This window comes from Coturnix japonica, chromosome 1, assembly GCF_001577835.2.
Source record: "Coturnix japonica isolate 7356 chromosome 1, Coturnix japonica 2.1, whole genome shotgun sequence".
In the NCBI taxonomy this organism is placed as follows: domain Eukaryota; kingdom Metazoa; phylum Chordata; class Aves; order Galliformes; family Phasianidae; genus Coturnix; species Coturnix japonica.
In genome coordinates, this window is record NC_029516.1 from 130,047,329 (window position 1) to 130,066,370 (window position 19,042).

Genomic DNA, 19,042 nt, shown 5'->3' on the forward strand with positions numbered 1-19,042 from the left:
AATAAGCAAATGAATATATTAAGGCAATATACAAAATAACTTTTGCAAAAGCAGGAGGGTTAGAGACTTAGTGCAAAGGCTTCACGTTGAATCTGTATTAACACACAAATACAAAACGACCAACTACATGAACTATCAACAGTACATTAGAATAACCAATCCATGAGCTGCTGTCAACTTACCAATGATGCTGGTAATTCAGTAGCATGCTTTTTTTCAAGAAATCTAATTTCTGCTTATCCTCCGGCTTTTTGGTGTCGTACGTTTTTATACAAACAGGTTTACACGTCTCCTTCTTGTTGAATGTGAACTACAAATATGAAGTACATATGAGGAATGGTTAGCAAAAGCATGTTTCTGCAGGTTCAGAAGTTAACAAGTTTTCCCCCATGCACTTATTGTCATGCATGCTAATAAAAAGTATTATTGAGACTATATACACTGACATTACAGAGGAGCTTTTCATATTGGCACGTACTATAAAATTCCTTTGTGATCTTAGAGCACGTTGTAAGATCTTTACACTAAGAGCATCTTGTTATCAGTCAACATCTATTTTCTACTGTGGTTTACCATACAAGTCATGTGACCTCACAGTAGCAATACTGTCCCATACAGATTCAAACAAGAATTTTGTCTCTGATAACATGTACTGTGCAAGGAGAAAGTCTCAGTCACCAGAAAGACCATTTCTGGTTCTTCTACTCTACAGCTGCACAATTCTTGGACCTGGTTTCAAGAGTAAGGGTACTCAATTTCCTCTAAGTAAGGTTCCAAGGACAGAAGAAAACCTCCACAGCATTTCAGGCCACAAACTACAAGCCGGATTGGTCTCTTCTCACTGATGACAGGACCAGGGGCAATGGCCTTAAGTTGCAGCAGAGTAAGTTTAGGTTAGATATAAGGAGAAACTTCTTTACAGAAAGGGTTGTTGAGCACTGGAATGGGCTCCCCAGGGAGGTGGTTGAGTCACCATCCCTGAATGTGTTTATAAACCATTTGGATGTGGTGCTCAGGGATATGATTTAGCAGAGGGTTGTTAGAGTTAGGGTACTATGGTTAGGTTTTGGTTAGACTTGATGATCTTCAAAGTCTTTTCCAACCTGAGTGATTCTATGATTCTATGCGAAGTTAGGTTAAATTATGCGGAATCTCAAATACTGAAATCCAAAAAAGCCCTAATGAAAGGATCTTCAAGATTCTGACCTCTTTTGGTTAGATTGGATTCTAAGTATTAATAAAAACCCTTTTCACAGAACAAACCCTGTAAGGAGACGGTTCTATCCTCTCTCCAAACAACACTTGGCCAAGGTTTTCAGATGGACGTTTCTTTCCTTCCGCTTGACAGAAATCAAACCTGAATTATAGAAAAGATAGCAAAATTAATAAAGTTTCATAGATGTACATGTCAGACCCAATACAGTAGCCCAAATCAAAACCATCATCACAAGTAAAGGAACTATATATACAACAGTTTCTTACTTGAATCTTGAAACACACCTTCCATGTTCTTCCCAATTTCAAGTGTCCCGTGCTTGTACTCATTAAGATGTGGACACAACTTGTGCTTAATCTCTTCCATATTAAATAGCAAAATATTTTTCAAAGCAGCAGCTTTACATACTTTTACAGAGCACAGACAAATTTTGTGTACTCCAACGATGAGTACCGAGAAAGCATTTAACACCTCATTAAGATAATTGATGGGAAGTTCACACCTTGTTACCACTTCAACGCATCTGGCTATAGGCTACTAAGGACAGCAGTAATACTTTGCCCTATAAAATTACTGTAAATATAGAGGGAGGGGAGAGAATCTGCAAATAAATTCAAGAAATAGGGAACGGAAAACCCATCTCTTGGAAATTCATTCGAGATTCACAAACTCTTTAATTTTTTTTTTTTTTAAAAAAAGGAAATATAAAACTAAAATGGAAAAATAAATGGACATTCCTCATTTGGAAACAGCTAATTTAAGGCACTAATAGCACTTAAAGAGAAATGCAATTCATCTTGTTGGAAGAAGTGAAAACTAGAACGATACACAGTACAAGATACTTACGCAGTGTATTCATAGGGAAGGACAGACTCTACAGAGTCAAGTCTGTTCACAAACAGCTCAATTCCAGACTGAAAGAATCAAGATAATCAGTGGTTATATTTCACCTGATCTCATATATATATTACACACACACACACACATATATATATATATATATACACATATACACACACACAAATATATATATACACACACACATAAATACACACACATATATATAGACTTATATCAATAAGGTAAATGAAAGTCTCACACTGGAGAGATAAGATTTATGCAACTGCATATCTTGAAATGCAGATTCTCATGTAATGAATTAATCCGTCAGGACCAGACATTAAATGCTATCTAAGCATGAGGAAAACAGAGTCCACATGACAAACCACTTTAAGGCTAACATAAGCGTACAGACTATAAGATATCAAGAATAATACAGTTATCACAGCTGCCAGTTTTAGCTTAATGTAGCAGCTGCAGCTATCATAGCCATCACCATAACTTCTGCATAAGAAGCTTAAAAGGATGTGGTGAAAAGCACAGACCAGTGCATGTGTGCTGGTCCACAAATAATTCATTTATGAACCAACCAAAAACTCTGCTGTGGGGATTTAAAGAATATACTCAAACTGATAATTTCAAGTTCGAACAGCCGTGTTTTCCAAAGACAGGACAAGGATATCCACATTCACCTGTTTATAAAAGTTTATCAACAACTCCAACCAATTCTGAGGAAGGACCTAAAATCCAGCCTGCTGTGGTTACAGATGAAAGTCTGATCTACTCACATTAATTACAGTAGCGATCTACTGCTAATGAGTAGTAGTAGAGTAGTAGATCTCTCTTCCCCCTTAGTCCCAAAATCTCCTCCCTTAAGCTAGTCCCACAGTCTTTCTGTATTTCATCTGTTTAACTTAAGCTGGTTTGGGCATTTATCTATTATCATTTAACTACGTATATATTTCACACAGAATCACAGAATTGTAGGGGTTGGAAGGGACCTCTAGAGATCATTGAGTCCAACCCCCCTGCCAAAGCAGGCTCCCTACACCACGTCACACAGGTAGGCGTCCAGTCGGGTCTTGAATATCTCCAGAGAAGGAGACTCCACCACCTCCCTGGGCAGCCTGTTCCAGTGCTCCATCACCCTCACTGTAAAGAAGTTCTTAAGCACATTTGTGCGGAACTTCCTATGCTGTACTTTCATCCCATTACCCCTAGTTCTGTTCGCACGCACTACTGAAAAAAGACCAAATGGGGGAGAACTCAGTATTACTGAAGTGATAATCAGTGGTGGCAACCCTAAGAACTCAGCTAGAACACGTGAAAAATCAATGTTGTACAAGGAAGTTTATCTTTACCCACTTACATAAATATTATGCTACGGCAATTATCTGATTGTGCATTATCTTCTCCTCACCACACATGGGGACAATTCAACTGAAAGAATGATTCAGACTTGCTACATGCCTCTGTCTCGCTTTGTACATAAACCGGCTGGCAAACAGCTTCCAAAGCTCAGCCAAAAGACCAAAAACTGCCTTAAGAACAGACAGAATCACAGAATTATCAAGGTTGGAAAAGACCTAGAAGATCATCTAGTCCAACCATTACCAATACTTCCCGGCTAAATCATATTCATCAACACAACATCCAAACGTTTCTTGAACACTCCCACGGTCGATGACTCCACCACCTCCCTGGGCAGTGCATTCCAATGCCTGACTACCCTTTCTGAGAAGTAATACTTCCTAATGTCCAGCCTGAGATAGAACAGACCCCTATTAGTCAGCATCCTCACAAATTCGCTATTTAGTTATGCAAAGTTTTCTCACCAGTCCTGCAAGCACAAAAATAACGTCAAACAACAACAACCAACCATGGGAGTGTTCAAGAAGCGTCTGGAAGTTGTGTTGATGAATATGATTTAGCCGGGAAGTATTGGTAATAGTTGGACTAGATGATCTTACAGGTCTTTTCCAACCTTGATAATTCTGTGATTCTGTCTGTTCTTAAGGCAGTTTTTGCTCTTTTGGGTAAGCTCTGGAAGCTGTTTGCCAGCCGGTTTATGTACATCTCAACGTCATTGAGAGTTTGGGATCAGGGCGTTTGGAATGGGGAAGCTCTATGCTGCGGACTTGTGACAGCCAGGCAGATACAGATGTCACTGTGTGCTAACTGTGTGCTCTCTCAGGCTGGGTACCTGCCTGCAACCAGCGGCTGCTAACTAACTCCTGACCTGCTGGAAACGCAGCACATACAGGCCGCGCAGACGCGGGTAGGCGCCGAGGCCTCCCTCCCTCCCTTAGCACGGCCGCCCGTCGGGCTCACCTTGCACTCGGGCTTCTCCTTGGAGGGCTCGCAGAAGTTGACGGGCGCCAGGCCCGGCAGGTAGAAGCCGGCGGCAGGGGGAGGCGACGCGTTGGCCAGCAGAGCGGCGGCGATGAGGAGCGGCCGCAGGGCCATGGCGGGCGGCGGTGGAGGAGGAGGAGGAGGAGGAGGGGGGGGCGGCTCCCTCGGTGCCTCTCGCTCGCAGCCCCCGCCGCAACAACGGTCTCTGCTGCGTCCCCCCCGCCTGGAGCTGCCGCCGCTTCCGGCTCCTGGCGCTCGGACACGTCACCCCGCGCGGCCGCCCGACGGGGGCCGGCAGGGACGGGGCGGGGACGGCGGGAGAGCGCTGAGCGTTCGGTTCCGGGTTGAGCCCCGCCCGCTCCGCTTCCATGGCAGCGCGGTAAGGCCTCTCACAGAGTTATCCAGGTTGGAAAAGACCTAGAAGATCATCTAGTCCAACCATTACCAATACTTCCAGGCTAAATCATATTCATCAACACAACATCCAGACTCTCTGTGCCCTGAGTCTCGTTGTGGGGACGTGTGTTCTGATGGGTGTACACAGGTTTTAATTCTCTGTAGAATATGGAGAATTAAACCTAGCTGGCGTTATACTGATGTAACAATGGGACAGGCAATTTGGGGACAGTGCAAAGAATTTGCTAGTTGAAAATTAGAAAGGCAAAAGGCAGGCTTGAATTCAGCCTGACCACTGTAGTAAATGACAAGATTTGTTTTCACAAATACACAAAAAAATTTCACAAATTTCACAAAAAATTTAACTGGGAGGAGTGGTCCTTGAGAGCAGCTCGGCAGAGAAAGACCTGGGGGGTTCTGATGGACGAAAAACTCAACATGAGCCAGCAGTGCGCTCTGGCAGCCCGGAAAGCAAATGGATGTTAGGTGGAAGTTCTTCACTAGGAGAGTGGTTAGGCCCTGGAACAGGCTGCCCAGGGAGGTTGTGGATGCCCCGTCCTTGGAGGTGTTCAAGACCAGGTTGGACGGGGCCCTGGGCAACCTGATCTAGTATAGGTGTATGTTTGGTGGCCCTGCCAGGCAGGGGGGTTGGAACTACATGATCCTTGAGGTCCCTTCCAAGCCGGGTCATTCTGTGATTCTGTGAAATACACTAACAGTAAGAGGAAGGCTAAGGACAACCTCCATCCTTTACTGGATGCTGTAAGGAACATTACCGCTAAGGATAAGAATGAGGTTCTTAACGCCTTCTTGACATCTGTCTTAATAGTCAAACCTTTGGGGTACTCTACCCCCTGACATGGAAGTCTGGTATGTCTGGGATGGGGGGCTGTATGGATGCGTTCAGTTTTGGGCCCCTCACTACAAGACAGACATTGAGGCCGTGGAGCATGTTCAGAGATGGGCAATGAAGCTGGTGAGGGGTCTGGAGCACGAGTCTTATAAGGAACGACTGAGGAAAGTGGGATTAGTCAGCCTGGAGGAGGCTCAGGGGAGACCTTATCGCTCTCTGTAACTACCTGAAGGGAGTCCATGGTGTGGTAGGGTTTAGTCTCTTCTCCTGTGCAACTAGACAAGAGGGAATGGCTTCAAGTTGTGCCAAAGGTGGTACAGGTTGGATATTAGGAAAAGCTGCTTCTCTGAAGGAGTGGTCAGGTATTAGAACAGTCTGCTCAGGGAGGTGACTGCGTTCTTGGCGGTGTTCAAGAAACATGTAGATGAAAGGAACACAGTTTACTAGCAATATTGACAGTAGGTGGATGGTTGGACTCAATGATCTTGGAAGTCTTTTCCAACCTTAATGATTCTATGATTCTATGATTCTATGACTACTAGTGGCATGGATATGGAGTGGGCAGGATGGACCTGCAGATGAGTCAGTTCACCCAGAGTATGACCAGACATAGCATTGGGCACTTAGATCACATAATATACATTTACTTTAGGTTATTTTAATTTATTTTTATAGATTTCTACACCACATATTCCATTATTGTTTAATATAAACATATGCTAATTTATGATATAAATATCATATGTTAGATTATATGTTAGGTATTTATAAACGCAATGTATTTGAAATTTAAGTTGTTCATCTAGCTTTCTTATTCCTAAGTCTAATTCCTACTTGTCTCATCCTGTAGATATCCTAAGAGCACAATTATAAGATCAAGGCTTGTGACAAGCACAGCTGGAAAAGGTATCCCAGTTCTCTCTTTTTATTTGAAATTACTCATGGTTAGGGTAATCAGGTTGAAAATGATCCAGGTTCAGTTTCTTTTCTGCTACAAGAGAGTTCAAACATATCTCCCTTTTCCCAGGTTAATATTCCAAGCAAATTACTTTTGTGGGCCTAATTCCATTCCTTTACATGAGAGAATATTTAAAGGCCTTTGCCCGTTTAATCCTCATCTTCCCCGAGAACACTCGAAAAGCTTCACAATGAGCAAGAGCCATGTTGTGCTTTGTGATATGCTTAAATCCCTCCTTTTACTCTACCTCCATGACTAAAAAGCATGCTGATTCAAAGCAATTATAGTGGGTGCTCTGCCTCTTGGTCTAAAGAGCACTGGGATGCATATGATACTGTATGCTATGGTGCTCCATATGATCACATGGAGAAACAGTTTGTAGTCTGTATTATTCATTCAATATAGTGGCTCTTAATAACCATGGGTTATATCCCAGAAATAGCTATGGTCTACGAGGTCTGATTTTGGCCTGGGTGGGACCTCAAGGTTAGCAAGAACTTCAGTGGGAATTTGGTTGCATTCTTCCCTTCTGGGACTCCCCTGCTGCAGGTTTCACAGCCATAGGTCACCACGCAGTTGGGTGTGTTTTTAATACCAGAAGAACAAGTATCACAGGTTTTATCAGGGGAAATGCCAAGATTATGCAAGACACCAGAGAATTACTATCCCACAGATTAGTAAGTGAACAGAAGTTAAAGCAGAAGAGCAGCCTATATTATTTCACTCTGAATTTCTGATGATGAGAAAACACAAATAAAAGAATATAGGGTCGTCACAAACTGCTGGAAAGTGTCCAGCACTGAAAAATATTGTCTGGTTTTTGTTATCAGAATAACTTTTATTACTGTTGTGGTTGTTGTCAACTTTTGCTGTTTATGTCTGGACCACAGGGAGTGCCTTATTCTTACAGGGATTCACAACTCTTATAGTTTAGTTGTTCATTCCAAAAACAAACTTTTAAAAGGCCCTTATATCCTACCTGTCATTGGCTAGTGCACTCTCCCAGTATATTCTCTCCTTTGCTTGGAGGCACTGACACCCAGTTTTCTTGTAGTAATGTCCAACCTGCAGGGAGGCCGCACCACTTCGGAACAGATACCTGCAGTGGAGTGTGAGCACACAGTTAAGAATTACTCTCCTGCACAGTGTTTAGGCCACAAACATCTACTTTACTGCAAACATTATTTGCAACAGAAACTGGGACCCAGATTTCCGTCCTTCCAGGTGAGTTCTGCTGTATAGAAATATATGAAATATAGAAAGTGTCTTGTAAATGACTGCTCTCTTTTGCTCTCCTGAAAGAGTCAGCTCTAGCAACTTCATGATAAATCCATTTTTTAGGAAAATACCCTGCTAAGTAAGTAGCCCTTAGAGTGGCAGTTTGAATATTTTTGTAGGAACTGAATGCTATGGGAGAGAACATCAGGAGGTAAAGATAAAAATCCATTTAAAGTCTCCTGTGTTCCAGATGACAATACAGTGATAGAGGTGACATTATAGTGGTTACTGTTGTAACTGTTTGCCTTCCTTCCCCCAGCAGATATATCAAGTGTGCCTGAGAACTTCTTGCAGAGAGAACAGGTAAAGGATTATAGTAATAGTAATAGTAATAGTAATAGTAATAGTAATAGTAATAGTAATAGTAATAGTAATAGTCTCGTGGGGGTTGGAAGGGACCTTAGAGATCATCGAGTCCAACCCCCGGGATTCGAGCCTCTGTGTAGCAGAGCGGCACTTCTACCACTTGCGCCACAGGGGATTCGACACCCGAGCCCCGGTGTCACAACGCGGCATTCCTACCACTTATTATGGTTTGTGAAGCCTGATGCTACCTTGGCTTGAGGAGATCTGAGCAATGCAGTTCTGCTGAGCATAAGGTACTTCTGCAAATGATTGGAGGCCGATTTTTTGGGAACTTTATTGCTAAAAATGGAGGGAGTGCTTCATCACTGAGATGATAGCAAAGCAGGGTTGCAGCTGAGGAGGAAGATGAGCACATGAAGTGCCTTCATCCTATAGATCTAAAGCTACCTTGGCAATAAGGATGTGTCATTAACCATGTTACTTGTGGGTCTGATGTGAACAGAGGCATGGCTTGAGCTTACTGCAGCTCATAAAGATAATTGCAGCATTGCCAGCAAGGTGCTGGGCAGAGATCCTGCTGGCTTTGTGCCCTTTCTCCCAAGGCACTGTTCTCTGGCAGGTAGGTGTTGGCCTGGGACTGTTGCAGCAGCTGTGCTGCAAGCCTGGAATACTCTACTGGGCTTGGTGGTATGTGACGTATACTTCTGGTCTGGATCAGGGCACGGCAGCTGTGATCCAGGAAAAGCCTATCCTCCCCCGAAGCCAATTCACTACCTAACCATTTACCAAGATAAACAGTCAATGCAGCATTCAGGCTAACTACAGAGAATGCAGAAACTTGGCTGGCTGTTCCATTGCTGTGTTTATTCAGTTTTACAACTTGCACATCCGTTGATTGCTTTTTTTTTCTCCTTTTCTTTACTCTTTGCTCAGGAATTAACTTCAGCACCTTCTGTGTCTTTATGATCTGCCTCAGATTAATATTTAACACAAATGCGTTCAGCTTTTGGTGCGCTACCAGAAGCCCTACGTTCTTGTTTGCACTATTTCAGATGACGCAAGAAACGTGCTAGAAGTCTGATGTCGGACTCGACAAAGGAAGGACTTAATTTAAAAAGAGATTTGTCGGGTAAAGACTACTAGTAAATCTGAACAGAGAGTGCTGAAAAGATTATGCAGCCAATGCTCTGTATTAAGGTAAAATACAGCCCAGCTGACCACTTTGCCTAGGCAACAGGGCAGAGCCTTCAGGGAAGTAAGTGTGCCAAAGGAGATGTGGCAATGCCTTGCAAACATAAATCAGGAAGAGGGGGCACGTGGCACCAGCTAGCACAGACTGAGTGGTAATGGCCTTGGGAGCAGATGAATTTATGACTGTTTTCAGCAGTTGCTCTGTGTAAGGTTTCTGCGGTGTCTCTGGTGAATTTTAAACCAGCACAAAAGAAAGTGTGGGGAGATTTCTGCCTGCGTGGCCCACGCCTGCCATGTTCGGAGCGGGCCTACACCAATTAGCCTGTTCAGCCCTCAGGGTGTAATAATGTAATTGTTGTTACCATTAGTACCAATTACAGGAATTAGAAAGAAACAAACCTTTATACAGGAGAAAGTAGAATATGTTTGTGGATAAACCAAAGGGGAGTGCTTTCTTTTAATAGCTCCATGACCCTCAAATCAATTAAGCTGGTTACATGTTCAGCAGTCAGCATGGTCAGTAATTAGTAGTTTCTCTGCAGTTCCAAGCTTAAATACCACTCCTGGCCATCACTGTTTTCTGAAAGACTTCAGATCTGGGTGCTGACCTATCCTAGAGCATCTGGGAATAGCCTTATATCGGTCAGCGAAGGAAGCTACAGTAAGTTGAATGCTGTCCAGAGGCTGTCTGTGAGGTAGCCACAGAAGAATCTGTGTTTCTGTTTTTCTCCTGAACAATCTTTTATTGGATCTTAGACAAGAGTTAAACTAGTTTTTGGTTTTTTTTTTTTTGCAAAAAGCTGCAAGAAAAACCTAGTGTAATAATCTATATGGAATTCTTCAATTCCATAAGTGAAAACATGCAGACTGACACCATTTAGTTATTACCAATTAATCTGTGGTCAAATTTTTTGAACTATTTTATCATTGCTTTTCATACTTCTGTGGCAGAATGTATTAATACATTCAGTCTCTTCATTCATGGACAAAGATTTACCCAAGTCCAGATCCTGGTAGTGAGTTTTGCACCACTGTAAAACAAATTCAGATTATATTCAGATTATATGTGAAATTTAGATTATGGGAAACCTTCTGGAACGATGCTATAAGAGCTGCAGAGCCAATTTGGGCTGCAACTGGTCTAGACAAGATCTGTGAGCAAGTTGAAGCCGTTAAGCGATTTTGAGACATGAGTTCCTCTGTGGATTTCAGTTGGGAATTATATACCAAATTAGGAGCCAAATGTTCAGGTACACTGAGCTTGCACTGAGCTTCTTAGGTCTTAATTTCAGTCCTTGAACTTTATAAATGAGCATTTTTTGACTCACATGGAAGGTATTTATTAGAACAATTCCCCCTAGCCAGTACTACAGGGATTGCTCTACCAGATGCCTGATACTGTCTAGTCTTCAGTTTCCAACAAGGACTGCAGAGCTCTCTGTAGGAAGGTCTGCTTAGAGAGGGATTTTCTCAGAAATCTCTTTATTTCTGGAATTTTATGCTCTGGAGTATGAGAAAATGTATCTATGATGGCTTTTTATTCTGCTTTATCAGTGTGATCTAACTGCAAGCCTGTGAAAAGTTGTCCTCTAATACACCATATTTTCCAACTGCAGAGGGAGTGAGATCAGGGCAAAGTGACTCTGGTGTGCATGGTGTCCTTTCCTATCCCTTAGGTCCTAATGTGTGGTGCAAGAGCACTGCAGGGATCACCATATAAAATGTTGCATAGGTTTCCCTAAATGATGGCAAGTGTCAGGCTGGTACCCTCATGAGATGCTACAGAAATAGCTGTGGGTTGTCTCTGTCCCGACTTGTGGCTGTGGTGGGTACAGCTCTGTGTCACTGTTGTGGCACTCAGAGAGGCAGCCGGGCCGCTGACCTTCCCAGGATGACAGTGGTGGGAAGGTGGTCTGGGAAGGGCTACCACACATGGCTGATTCAAGCCTCTTGCTATGGGGTCAGAACAACTGGTGCCTGGCAGGAAACGGGTGGAAAGATTGTGAAAGGCACAGGTATCAGCTGGTGATGTGTGCTGGAAGGTGGCGGGTGAGTAACCTTGCTGTGTTTTGTGGTAGTGCTTCACCTGCAAGTGCCCGCTGTGAGTGAAATTGTCTGAGCTGCTGCCGCACTTTATCAATTTCACTCTCAGCAGGCTCTGCAGGTGAAGCATTTCATTGCGGGAGTCAGACTCTGCTCTCCCCTTTGCAGTCTGAAATAGGAAGAGGGGACAGGAAAGAAGTTAATAAATGGCCAGAGAAGAGCAAAAGCAGGACAGAGAGCAGCAAGAAGCAGCGTGCGTGTTAAATGGTACTGGTAATTCACTGCACCTAACCCTCTAATTCTGGTGCAATCCAACACTTAAAAAGGCTTTACTTCACTGTTTTAAAACTTACACTCGGAAATAAAAGAAGCAAGAGAACCTCACAGCTGGAAGTGAAAAATTACGGTGAGTTTTTCTATTACCGTGTTTAAAATGCCGTGTAAGGTGATGTGGGTAGAACTATAAGATAATTTTCTAAGTCTTCACCCTGACAGTGGCAAACAGGGGCTTTTTTCTGGGATAAATGTAGGCCATTTTTTTTTCCCCTAAGTTCTGCATTTCAGAAATGATGTGGTTTGGTTTCGTTGCTGCCCTGTCTTAAGAAAACCTGCATTTTATTTTCAGTGTTGCTGGTGCCTCTTCACTTTACTTCAAAGAGAAGTTCAGCATCCAAGATGAGAACTGAGCAAAACTGGTAACCGCATCTGATTGTTTCACTACTGGGAAAAGAAGCCCATTCAATTCAGGGGTCAATGGGATATCAACACAGCATTAGAGCTCACAGATCCATCTGCTTCCAGGCAGTTGCATCCTATGTCTTACAGGAACAGAAGACAGCACAGAGCTAAAGCATTTAAACTGGCTTTCAGTTCCTACAGGAGTTTCCTTCTTGAAAGTCCTTACAAAGCTGCAAGCCCATCACTTCAGCTGCAATGAGCCCATTCCCTGGGCTAAGTCCCAGCATGCATCAGGGTTACACTCCATGGCTTTGGGAGGTGATGCACACTCCTCCTGTAGGATACAGCTGATAGCATCAACCTCTGTCCCAGTGACATGTTTGGGAAGGGACTGCACCATGCAGCCTGTCCCTGAAGTTCCAGGGAGAAAGAGAGGTTTTTTGTCACAGTGAGTGCCCAGTGACAGGAGGCTGTACCTGCCGGCTTTAAGTGGCTTTAAGTTTGCTGCTGTCTAACATGGGAAAACGGGTTGAAAGGCTGCTGCTGAAGGAAGGCAATCTGGGTGGAAGTGGTCGCTAATCAGCCCAGCTCTTGTGCTTCAATAGGGAAGGGAGTGAACGCGATGAAATAATGAACTTAAAACAGAATACTTCAACCCACTCCAAGAATTGCTAAATGCAGTCTTGTGGAAAGCAATTTTAATGGGAAAAGGTGCCCTGGAGAACTGCCAGTTCCTAAAAGAGACACTGAATATCTACTGAAAAACTGCTGTGATACAGGGAGCTCACAGAAGGCACGAGGAGAGACAGCTATGGCTGCAAAGGAAGATCTTTAATGACCTGACGATGAAAATGATGGTGCAAAAGGTGGCTTCATTTCTGCATGTGGACGACACAAGTAAAGCTTTTAGCAGTGTCCCAAATGACACTCATGGGCGTGCCAGGGAAATGTGGTCTTCATTAAACTACTGCAAGGTGGGAAAGAGGAGGCAAGTGATTGGGTATGTGTATGGGAGCAGAAGAGGAAGAAAGAGAGGGAAGACAGCACAAATCAGGGTAACTTTTTTTTTACTACAAGAATAATTATATGGTCCAAATTAAAAATGAACAAATAAACAAACAAAAAAATCCCCAGTATAATATTACATGTCTGGCATTGTAGGCTCACGCACACACCTTTGTCTTCACAGCAATGCTATGTGATGGTATAATGGAACCTGATTTGCGAGGCTGCTTAATACAGACCTGACCTTTGCTAATGAAAGGACTAAGATCCTTTTCATGGAGCTTTTTGTTTTCTCAGATGAGGGAGAAACCCCAGAAAAACTATTGCGGCTTCTCCAATGATGAAGTACACATTTACATTCTAAAGGGTGGGATCTCTGAGTGCCAACATTTGAAAGATTAAATGAATCACGAGGTGCATTTTTTTAATGGGTGACCAGTAGGGGTTCTGCAGTGAGTAGTTTTGTCAGCTCCCACCCCCAAATGGTTTTAATAATGTTTTTGACCTCATTTGCAACCAGACCTCTTTCATAGGTGCAGCCTTTGTCCTTTGCCAATCAGGTTGCGAGGAGTGCTGCCACTTCAGAAGGAAGATGCCAGGAGCAGGTGGTCCTCCTATTCGCGCAGCCATAACCTCACATGCTTTTAAGACTTCTATCATTATGTCCCAATCAGAAATGAAATGGAGGTTACCCTAAAAGTCAATTAAAATATCAGTTGATGATATTAGAATGTCAAAAATTGACGTAAAACTTCACCCAGGAGAGTTAATCTTTGCTGTGTCTAACAAGTTCATTATAAGCTGAAGGAATTCTGCAATTTGCAAACTGCATCCCAACTGCTTTATTCCCTACCCCAGCAAAGCTAGGAGGGTTACATGGATTACAGACAAACACCAAACTGCTGCTTTGGTTTTTATGATCGGTAGGAAGAAGATGTGAAAGTCAGTACACGTAATACACGAGAGACAGAAATGTTTGCAGGTCTTTTGGTGAGCAGATACAGGTGCTCTGAGTGCCCTTTCCTCTGATAATGACAGTACGTTTCCTGGGAGGATCACCTGGCGGACCTCACACCGTCACCATATAGGAGCAGAAAATAGAGGCTGTCGTGAAAAGAATCTCACCTGGTGTGTTAGTTTGCTAACAAGGCAAGTCTCATCAGACTTGCAAGAAAAAATCATTAGTAGACTGTCCTATGAGGTGGGTAGGTCTGTAAAGGTCGCTTTGGGCTGCTCAGGAAGAGACATTTGTTTGCCATTTTTGGATCTGAATGAGAAGGAATACAGGGCAGTGCCATCATGAAGATGGAAGGTAGCACAATCCCAAAGTTTCCAGGGGTTTTGCAAGAAAATAAAAGCAATCTGTGGTTTCTTGGCCTGCTAAGAATGGGGAATCCAGATGCAATTGCAATTGGTTACTGCCCTTTGAGCCCAGTGGTCCAGGCAATTTTCAAACCACTTGACAGCAACAGACATTCAGATCATCCAACAGATGTGCAGTCCAGACTTCTTCACTTCCAAATGTATTACCATGGCAGGCAATGTCATACAGCTGTGTCTGCTGCTCATTCAGAGCTGCTTCTCATTTTGGGTTGCCTTCTGATGCGTGAGACAAGATGCAGAGACTGATGCTGCTGCTGTCATAAGAGTATGTGGTTCATGGGATTGATCTTATAATGTTTCACATTTTTTTCTTGGAGGATACTGTTGACATTGTGACACAGCTCCAGGAACTACCAAGTCTCCTATTGGCTCCAGTAGCTTCTGAGCCAGTATTTCATGATACTTTATCTGCCAGGAATATGGAAAAACTCTATTCTGTTCTTTCTGCCTTGATTCTCCATTACCTGCCTTTGATTGTTAGGAACCTCATATATGCATCTTCCTTTGTTCCTCCTCTATCCACATATTTTTCCCTGAATGGTGCTCTCATCATGCTCCACTGCTGGCAAGCCAACTCTGGCCCTCTCTCTGTCACTGATAAGAAGCATTAAGCTGGAGTTTCCAGAGAAGAGCAGCTCCCATGGGTGCAGAAATGCCTGCAGGAAGGCATGGCTGTGGCCCACTGCCCTCTCTCTTGCTCTTTGCTGCCGCATTGAGCTGAATAACAAAGCATTTGTTCTTGACAAGCAGATGGGGAGGAATTGGCAAGGAGCCCGGAATCCTTATAAGTTAATCGCTGTCTATTCAGCTGTAAGTAAAGAGAATTTTATCTCGAAAGAACATCACTCCTTTGGCTTTGCCACCACATATTTACTCGCTATATCTTTTTGTCTCATACCGTTCTCTCAAGGGAACAAATAGAGAGTTATATTTCCAGCTATGGAGAAAAACTGTCTGAGGGCAAATGAAGAGGAATGTGAGGCCATTCACTAAAAGGCAGATGACTTCTGATGAAGGTATTGTGCTATTTACGTGCTTTTATATCTCTATAACACACTGTGCTGCTTTGGGTATTGTCATAGAAGGCAAGCAAGTTACTCCAGATGCAGGAAGTGGGCTCTTATGCCCACCTTTTGTCAACTCTTGTGTATCTAAGGAGGAAGGACAGGTATAACTCCTTCAGGTGTCTTCCCTCTTCTCTGCTTGCCTACTGTTTTGAATGAGGGAGATAGAGTTGGTTGAGGACTGGTGAGGAGCTCCTGATGGACCCATTCTGACAAGGGGAGAAAACAATGTCTGGGTTCAGGCTTTGAAGTCCTGAGTTTACCCATGTTGGTGGCACCAAGAGACTGGTTAATCTGATGTCACCTGGGCAGGAGCCTGCATGTGAATGGTCGGGAGGGCTGCACAAAAACCCAGCCATCCCTTACCTGCTCTTGTTGGAGCTATAATTAGACTATCCAGTTAATGAGTAAAAGATACCTCAGAAAATAGCTGCTTATGCTGTGCTTTGTGCCTAAGGGTACCCCAAAGCAATTAGGGAACTGCGGGTGCCCTAAGCACAGGGCTGTGCTGGCTTTCTGCTCCCATGCTGCTCCGAGCAGAGCAGCCACATACATCCTTGCCATCCTGCCAAGCAAGAGGCTGCAAACCCACTCGGGATTCTGAGCCCCAAGGAGGGCTGTTAAGCTCTCCCCAGATGTATTCTGATAAGCTTTGGTGCTTTGCAACTCCCCTTTCCAATTACCAGCCCTGCTCCCTGCACTGCCCAGGTCTGATGCATACGGATGGCTCTGCAGCTACATAGGAGCTTTTGGGCTGAGTGATGGAGGAGGTGGGAGGCACAGCAGTGCAGAGCAGGGACATATAGAGGAGTTCAGGTGGTGTCACCTCACAGCTCTCTTTGGCAGAAGCCCCTAAAGTTGTCTTCACGGCTGAGGATTAGAGTCACCTGGATGTATGGTGCAGTAATGGCCTTGATGAGAAACACTTGTTCGAAAGGACGTAAGCTGATAGAAGAGATTGAAGCATTGGAGCACTGAGGGTACTGTGGTGTGTCCGTCACCAAAGGCCAAATGGGAAAAGAACATTTTGAAATGGCTTGGGTATAACTGACCTGTTTGGGTACACTTTGGTTCCCAAAGACAACATCCCCCAAAGCTTCTTTTTATAGCAATGCAAATTTAACTCAAATTTAACACCAAAATCATGATTTTGGGTATGGTGGGCTTGACACTTTCCCTTCCCATAGGCACATTCTGGTTTTTGTAACATCTCTACAGAATTATTTGCAGCCCCAGCATCCATGTCCCAGCCATCGAGTAGCTGTCCTGGTCCTGCAGCCACTGGCAAGTTGCTGCCTCACCATGCTGCATGGTGCCCCATGGGTGCTGAGAGGAAACCTGGCTTGATGCAGACAGTGGACAACAAGGTGCCCTGCATCCCTACAGCAGGCTTTGTGCCTGACCCTGCTTTGCAAATAAGGCTGATTATGGCAGAGCTTGTGCTGAGTGTCTCACAAGGGACAGGTGAGCAACTGCAGAGGGCAGAGAACAAAAGTGGGGAGCTGAAGTCTTTGTTTTCCCCCTTCCCTAAACTCTCATTTCCCAGGGCTGGGCTCTTGACCCAGGCTGGTACCGAGGTTTTATTAGTGTGAGACTGGAGCCAGGCTCAGGCTGCTGCTGCAGGTAACACACTCTGCAATTAGCTCAGAAAAGAGATCTCTGGGGGACAAAGGGTTTCTCGCCAGGAGAAAGAGCTCTCTATTAGTGTCAGCTCCAAAGCAAATCGAATCGGAGTTGAGAACAAAGAGGCTACAGGCTGCCTTACAATTTTAATATCCTAGATAACTGACTTTTTATGTCTTATTTTACTATTGAAAAGCATCGTGTGTGTGAATTGTGAAGATCCAGCCTCGGTTCTAAAAGAACAGAGGCAACAAGCTTGACCCAGCAACTATCCTGAGACCCCTGTGGGAAGCAATAATCTTGAGAAAGCCGGTGCAGGCTATGTTTTCAATTTATAAATTAAATGTATTTAAAATTTATGAACTTTGACTGCACGAGTAACTACTTCATTAGACCTTAAGGCTGCATGTTTCCTTGGCTTTTTGCGTGGTAAAGTGAACCACATTTCTAATAAACATGGAAAGAGATTTCAAGATAGAGTCACTACTTTTATGTAAAGCACCCTCCAGACTCATTAAAAAAGTTTACCACCTAAATAAAGCAAGCACACTGTAATTCTTGAACCCATAAAATTGTTAATATATACATAATATCGGTCTACTCTTGCATGTACACTGCTTGATATCAATGAATGACATACAGTAAGGGTTTTACTGTAAGGAAATAAGCGTATAAAACTATGTTTTGCTAAGTCTTATGCTGTAACGTGAACTTGAGAAACAGGAGAATGTAAGTTGGGTGCTGCTGTGGTTTACTGAGTAGGTACAGCTAATGGCATGCACAGCCTTAGGGGAGAGTGCTGCGGTGCTTTGACACCCAAGCTTCAGCTGTAACTGACACTGTCCTGTTTCTCCTAGCTTATATCAACCAGTTAGGACCCCTCTGACAGACAGCAGTGGGGACAGGCGGTGGCACGGTGGTGGGCACCATGCATTGGCCTACTAGGCATGGCTGTGGCTCAAGGAGCTGGTGCCATGTGTTTCACCTCCTCCTGACACTGGTATGTCCTCAGCTGCAGCACAGCATCCTGCTTTGGGAACTTCAAGGGGCACGTGGAAAACCTGAAAGGTTTCCGCAGTTGAAGACTGTCACCATGGTCCATGTCTTGGACCACAGCTCCTGGATGGAGGTGATTCTGCCCTTGTACTCTGCTCTGCTCTACCTGGAGTACTGCATCCAGGTCTGGGGTCCCCAACACAAGGAGGACATGGAGCTGTTGGAGCAGAGGGCTGCAAAGATGATGAGAGGGCTGGAGCACCTTCCCTATGAGGACAGGGAGTCTACAGAAAAGCTGGGGAGGGACTTTTTTGAAGAGCATGTAAGCAACAAGATGAGGGCAAATGACTTTAAACTGGAAGAGGGTAGATTTAGACTAGATATTAGGAAGATGTTCTTCACTGTGATGGTGGTGAGACACTGGAACTGGTTGCCCAAAGAGGTTGTGGATGCCCCCTCCCTGGAAGCACTCAAGGCCAGGATGGATGGGGCTGTGAGCAACCTGGTCTAGAGGGTTGTGACCCTGCCTACAGCATGGGGTTGGAACTAGGGGATGTTAAAGGTGCCTTCCAACCCAAACCATTTTATAATTCTATGATTCTATGACCTTCTGACAACAAAACTTTGCTTTGTGATGGCCTGAACTAGGTTGGAGCTCAGAGATGGAGCTCTCTGTTAAGACAGATCTTCTCTTTACAGGGTGAAACTTTCCACATACTATAGTAAACACCAAACCCAATTCTGAGGATCCACCTGGATGCCCCTTGTTTGCCACTTTTCCTTTTTCTGCCACTTATATGCTGCTGCATGGCATGGTGCAGGCAAGGCTTTGCGTCACTTTGAAGTCTCACAGTGACACA

General features: G+C 44.0%; 1 protein-coding gene and 1 long non-coding RNA gene across 3 annotated transcripts in view; one reads left to right on the plus strand and one right to left on the minus strand.

Annotated features, from left to right (window-relative positions):
* Positions 1 to 4,697, minus strand: part of TM9SF2 (transmembrane 9 superfamily member 2) — a 23,636-nt gene extending 18,939 nt beyond the window's left edge. Inside the window, exons 1-4 of the mRNA XM_015851506.2 lie at positions 4,388 to 4,697; positions 2,063 to 2,130; positions 1,264 to 1,357; positions 183 to 310 (exon numbers count right to left, since the gene is read on the minus strand). Of these exons, the coding sequence (XP_015706992.1) occupies positions 183 to 310; positions 1,264 to 1,357; positions 2,063 to 2,130; positions 4,388 to 4,522 (425 nt within the window). The 5' untranslated portion in view covers positions 4,523 to 4,697. The remainder of the gene's footprint in view (positions 1 to 182; positions 311 to 1,263; positions 1,358 to 2,062; positions 2,131 to 4,387) is intronic.
* Positions 4,687 to 18,292, plus strand: LOC107307983. Of its 2 annotated transcripts, none has more exons than XR_001552587.2 (5): positions 4,687 to 4,787; positions 6,508 to 6,563; positions 7,670 to 7,839; positions 8,153 to 8,196; positions 12,059 to 18,292. It is a non-coding gene; the product is annotated as an uncharacterized LOC107307983 (long non-coding RNA). The 2 variants fall into 2 exon arrangements; XR_001552586.2 differs by having other exon boundaries at positions 8,156 to 8,196; positions 12,059 to 18,291.
* Positions 18,293 to 19,042: the final 750 nt, after the last annotated feature.